The 6000-nt window shown below is 55.6% G+C and overlaps 1 protein-coding gene across 2 annotated transcripts in view; it reads right to left on the reverse strand.

Annotated features, from left to right (window-relative positions):
- CDC42BPA (CDC42 binding protein kinase alpha) overlaps window positions 1-5699 on the reverse strand; it is a 608613-nt gene extending 602914 nt beyond the window's left edge. The window contains exon 1 of one of the 2 annotated variants that reach the window (XM_069233802.1): window positions 5043-5699. In XM_069233802.1, the coding sequence (XP_069089903.1) occupies window positions 5043-5220 (178 nt within the window). In that variant the 5' untranslated portion in view covers window positions 5221-5699. The remainder of the gene's footprint in view (window positions 1-5042) is intronic. The other variant, XM_069233803.1, reaches the window with a different exon arrangement.
- Between the last annotated feature and the right edge of the window lie 301 nt (window positions 5700-6000).

Below are 6000 nucleotides of genomic sequence, written 5' to 3' on the forward strand. Positions count from 1 at the left end.
GGTGGTACCCGGAGGAAGAACGTGCAGAACTCTTGCAGTGACAGTCACTGCTGAATGAACGCTGCTACAGTGTCGTAGGGAGACCCCGTTGTAGACTTGATAGACCATAGTGACAGTGGTTACAATGTTAGAACCTAAAGGGCGTATTTGTGGAGCACATGTGGGGTGAAAGCAGGGCTCTTGCTGGGTGATTGATACAATGTTGCAGGATAAGACGCTCTCTGCAGTTCGGTTCATGGAGAATGATACATATAGCGCCTGTAGGGCGAGTGCAGGGCTGTTGGTATAATTGTCACATGCTACATTGCGAGTATAGGGTGATGGTTACACTGTTGTGGCGAGAGCAGTGGTGTTGTGGCACAGTTGCTGTAGAGTGAATGACTATTGCAAAGTGATAGTTAACCTGCTGAAGAGAGAGTACAGAGTTCTTTCAGGGTGGTAAGCTATGGTGCTTTTGGGTAAATGCAGGGAGAAAGTTACAGGGTTGTGGGGTGAGCGTAGAGCTGTTGGGCAATACTTATAATGCTGTGTGGTGGGTACACAGAGTCAGTCATAGTGTTGCCGGGCGGTACTGGTGCGTGCAAAGTTTTTGCAAAGTGATAATACAATGTTGCAAGGTTTGTGCGGTGTGATGAGTTACAATGTAAGTGCTGGTAAACGGTTACAGTGTGAGATGTGCAGTACAGCTGGTAGAGTGCGGGGTTCTTGGGGGGGCGGGGTGAAGTTACTGGGCTGACGGGCTGAGTGCACACTATTACCTACTGTGGTTTGACAGGAGTGCACGGTGACAGATACACTGTTCCAGGCTGATAGCTACAGTTTTAAGAGAATGCCGGTCTCTTGGGGCGAGTGTAGGGTTCCTCAAGGGTGACAAGATAGTGCTGTGGAGTGACTGGCAGGTGACAGATACAGTGTTTCTTACTGAGCGCAGCTCGTCTGTTCAGAAAGTGTGGTGGTGTTGCAAGGAGAGCGCAGTAACGCTAGATGGTGAAAGGCTGTGTTCGGAAGAAAGTGCAGTTTGATGCAGTTACATGTGTGTTTTGTTGCACGGTGATAGGTGCAGGCTGTGTGGTGAGTGCAGCGCTCTTGCACAGTGATAGGTGCAGGCTGTGTGGCGAGTGTTTTGCAGCTGCACAGTGACAAGTGCATTGTTTTGTGGCGAGTGTAGTGCTACGTAATAAGTACAGTGTTATTGTGCAGTGACAGGCTCAATGTGGTGTGAGGAGTGCTGCTACACAGAGACAGGTTCCATGAGGTAAGTGTGGCTCAGTGCTGCTGCATAGTGACTGGGTAAGTGCAATGTGTTCAGAGCAGTTGAATGGCGATGGGTGCAGTGTTGTGTGGAGGATCCAGTGCTATATGGGGGTGCAGAGTTGCTGTGCTGTGACAGGTTCAGTGCAAGAAGGTGAATGCACTGTCCTTGCACCGGGATGTGTTCAGTGCTGTGTTGTTAGGGCAGTGCTGTGAGGCAGTGGCAGATTAAGTACAGTGAGTGCTGTGCAGCTGGACGATGACAGGTGCTGTGCAGTGTTCTGGGTGCACTACTGTGGGACGATGACCGGTTCAGTACAGTGAGCGTAGCCCTAGTGCAAGATGACAGGTTCAAGGCAGTGTGGCTAGATCAATGTAGTTGCACAGTGAAAGGTTCAGTGGAGAGTGGAGATTGCTGGTTCAGTGAAATGTGGAGAGATCAGGTTCAGTGCACTTTCTGAGAGCACTGATGCTGCACAGTGACAGCTTCAGAACAGAGTATTGAGAATAATGCTGTTATACAATGACAGGCTCAACCCAATGTGGTGAGGACAGTTTTGCATGGTGAAAAGTTCAGTGCTGTGTGGTGACAGCAGTATGTCTGCATAGTGACAGGTGCAATGTATTGAGCGCAGTGCTGTTGAACGGTGACCAGTACATTGGTGAGCGAAGAGTTGTAACACATTGTCGGTGAGTGACAGGTACATTGTAGTTTGTGAGAGCAGTGTTGCTGCATGGTGGCAGGCTCAGTTCAGTGCAAGTCATGCTGCACGCTGACAGGTTCAGTACAATGTGGCGAGGGCAGTGGTGCTGCACGGTGACAGGTACAGTGTGGTGAGCGCAGCGCTGCTGCACAGTAACAGGTCCCATACAGTGTGGGCAGTCGTCCTGCACGGTGACAGGTACAGTGCAAAGTGTTGAGCACAATGCTTCTGCGCAGCGACAGGTACAGTGAAGACAGGTACAGTGTGATGAGTGAAGAGTTGTAACATGGTGACAGAGATGAGAGGGCAGTCGTGCTGCTTGGTGACAGGCACAGTGCAGTGTGTGAGAGCACTGCTGTTCCACGGTGACAGGTTTGGTTCAGTGCTGTGAGGGCCAGCTATGCTGCATGCTGACAGGTTCAGTACAGTATGGTAAGGGCAGCACTGCTGTACGGTGACAGGTACAGTATGGAGAGTGCAGCACGGGTCCACAGTGACAGATACAGTGTGGTGAGAGCAATGCTGCTATACACAGTGACAGGTTCAGTTCAGTTCAGTCCAGCAAGGACCAGTTGTGGTTTCATGTTGACAGGTACAGTACAGTGTGGTGAAGGCAGCATGGTGAAAGGTTCAGTAGTGTGGCAGTGTGTCTGCACAGTGACAGGTACGGTAGTGTGGGCAGTGTGTCTGCACGGTGACAGGTTCAGTAGTGTGGGCAGTGTATCTGCACAGTGACCGGTTCAGTGGTGTGGGTAGTGTGTCTGCACTGTGACAGGTTCAGTGCAGCGTGGTGAGGACAGTGTGGTGAGGGCTGAGCTGCTGCACGGTGACAGTTACAGTACAGAGTGGGCAGTGTGTTTGCACAGTGACAGGTTTCATGCAGTGCAGTAACAGCAGTGTGTCTGCACGGTGACAGGTACAGTATAGAGTGCATAGTGTGCCTGCACTGTGGCACATACAGTACAGAGTGAGCAGTGTGTCCGCATGGTGACAGGTATAGTACAGTGTGTCTGTAGGGTGAGAGATACAGTACAGTGTGTCTGCACGGTGACAGGTACAGTAGTGTGGGCAGTGTGTCCACATGGTGACAGGTATAGTACAGTGTGTCTGTAGGGTGAGAGGTACAGTACAGTGTGTCTGTAGGGTGACAGGTACAATAGTGTGGGCAGTGTGTCTGCAGGGTGACAGGTACAGTAGTGTGGGCAGTGTGTCCGCACGGTGACAAGTACAGTAGTGTGGGCAGTGTGGCTGCACAGTGACAGGTACAGTAGTGTGGGCAGTGTGGCTGCACAGTGACAGGTACAGTACAGAGTGGACTGTGTGTGTGCACAGTGACAGGTACAGTGTGTCTGCAGGGTGACAAATACAGTACTGTGAGCAGTGTGCCTGCAGGGTGATAGGTACAAGAATGTGGGCAGTGTGTCTGCAGGGAGACATGCACAGTAGTGTGGGCAGGGTGCGTGCATGGTGACACATACAGTAGTATGGACAGTGTGTCTGCAGGGTGACAGGTACAGTAGTGTGCGCAGTGTCTGCAGTGACAGGTACAGTACTGTGAGCAGCATTTCTGCTGGGTGACAGGTACAGTACTGTGAGCAGCATCTCTGCAGGGTGACAGGTACAATAGTGTGGGCAGTGTCTCTGCAGGGTGACAGGTACAATAGTGTGGGCAGTGTGTCTGCAGGGTGACAGGTACGGTAGTGTGGGCAGTGTCTCTGCGGGGTGACAGGTACAGTAGTGTGGGCAGTGTGTCTGCAGGGTGACAGGTACAGTAGTGTGCGCAGTGTGTCTAGGGTGACAGGTACAGTACAGTGTGCCTGCAGGGTGACAGGTACAGTACCGTGTGTCTGCAGGGTGACAGGTACGGTAGTGTGGGCAGTGTCTCTGCGGGGTGACAGGTACAGTAGTGTGGGCAGTGTGTCTGCAGGGTGACAGGTACAGTAGTGTGTCTGCAGGGTGACAGGTACAGTAGTGTGGGCAGTCTGTCTGCAGGGTGACAGGTACAGTAGTGTGAGCAGTGTCTCTGCGGGGTGACAGGTACAGTAGTGTGGGCAGTGTGTCTGCAGGGTGACAGGTACAGTAGTGTGTCTGCAGGGTGACAGGTACAGTAGTGTGGGCAGTGTGTCTGCGGGGTGACAGGTACAGTAGTGTGGGCTGCAGGGTGACAGGTACAGTAGTGTGGGCAGTGTCTCTGCGGAGTGACAGGTACAGTAGTGTGGGCAGTGTGTCTGCAGGGTGACAGGTACAGTAGTGAGCGCAGTGTGTCTGCAGGGTGACAGGTACAGTAGTGTGGGCAGTGTCTCTGCGGGGTGACAGGTACAGTAGTGTGTCTGCAGGGTGACAGGTACAGTAGTGTGGGCAGTGTCTCTGCGGGGTGACAGGTACAGTAGTGTGTCTGCAGGGTGACAGGTACAGTAGTGAGCGCAGTGTGTCTGCAGGGTGACAGGTACAGTAGTGTGGGCAGTGTTTCTGCGGGGTGACAGGTACAGTAGTGTGTCTGCAGGGTGACAGGTACAGTAGTGTGCGCAGTGTCTGCAGTGACAGGTACAGTACTGTGAGCAGCATCTCTGCAGGGTGACAGGTACAATAGTGTGGGCAGTGGCTCTGCGGGGTGACAGGTACAGTAGTGTGTCTGCAGGGTGACAGGTACAGTAGTGTGCGCAGTGTCTGCAGTGACAGGTACAGTACTGTGAGCAGCATCTCTGCAGGGTGACAGGTACAATAGTGTGGGCAGTGTCTCTGCAGGGTGACAGGTACAGTAGTGTGCGCAGTGTCTGCAGTGACAGGCACAGTACTGTGAGCAGCATCTCTGCAGGGTGACAGGTACAATAGTGTGGGCAGTGTCTCTGCAGGGTGACAGGTACAGTAGTGTGCGCAGTGTCTGCAGTGACAGGTACAGTAGTGAGCGCAGTGTGTCTGCAGGGTGACAGGTACAGTAGTGTGGGCAGTGTCTCTGCAGGATGACAGGTACAGTAGTGTGTCTGCAGGGTGACAGGTACAGTAGTGAGCGCAGTGTGTCTGCAGTGACAGGTCCCGTGCAGTGCAGAACGGCAGCCCCCCCCCCCCCGGGCCCCCAGGCTCACTCACCCCACTCCACATACTCCAGGATGTTCTTCTCCCTGCGCTGCGGGGAGTTGCAGCACTCGTCGTACAGGCAGATGAGGACGTCCAGCAGGGTCTCGACGCTCAGGCACTGGCCCTGGCTCTTCACGGGCCCGTCCAGCACCAGCTGCTCCAGCTGCCTCAGGCGCACCTCCCCGGACATCTTGGCTCCGAGGGCGGCGGCAGGGGGTCTTGGGGGGGGGCTTCACTCTCCCCTAGGGGTGCGAGGCATGGGGTCCCCCCCGAGGGGGCGCTCTCCTGTCACACCGGGCGATCCCGATGCCCTCCGCCTCCTCCTCTCTCCGGCCGGGGCTGCCGCATCTCCCGGGGGTGGCCGCCTTCCCTGGCAGGGCGCCCCGCAGTCTCCCTCCTCTCTCCGGTCAGGTCCTGGGCCGCCCTCTCCTCGCTTCCGAGTCCCTTCCGAGCCCGACCCCACGCCCCTCTACAGGGGCGGCCGCTCCCGGACCTCGGGATCCAACATGGCGGCTCCGGCGGTGGTCGGTGGAGGGAGGCCGGGGCCCTGTCGTGGTGGCCTTGGGGGTTCCTGGGGGGAAGATGCTCCTGCAGTTTGGCGTCTCCGTCAGCGGGTCCGGCCGGGCGAGGGGGCGGCTGTGCCTGGGGTGAGGCTGCACAGGGGGCGGCGGTGGGGCGGAGGGAGGGCGGAGCTGGTCGGGGCCTGCGGGAGGAGCAGGAGGAGGAGGAGGAGGGAGGGTCACAGGATGCAGCACTCCCAGCCTCAGCCAGGGATGCCCGGAGCTCCCTCCGCAGGCTCCATCCTGCCCTCCTCACCCCACCGCCCAAGGTCGCCCGGCCCGAGTGTGGGAAATCGAGGAGGCACCGTGGCCAGCGCCCGCTCCTCTGCGGGGAGAGTAGCAGAAACACAAAATACCAGCAGAAATATAAATATTCATCATTGCCTTCTCTATAGAAAAAGCCTAGGTTG

This window comes from Pleurodeles waltl, chromosome 5 (genome assembly GCF_031143425.1).
Source record: "Pleurodeles waltl isolate 20211129_DDA chromosome 5, aPleWal1.hap1.20221129, whole genome shotgun sequence".
In the NCBI taxonomy this organism is placed as follows: domain Eukaryota; kingdom Metazoa; phylum Chordata; class Amphibia; order Caudata; family Salamandridae; genus Pleurodeles; species Pleurodeles waltl.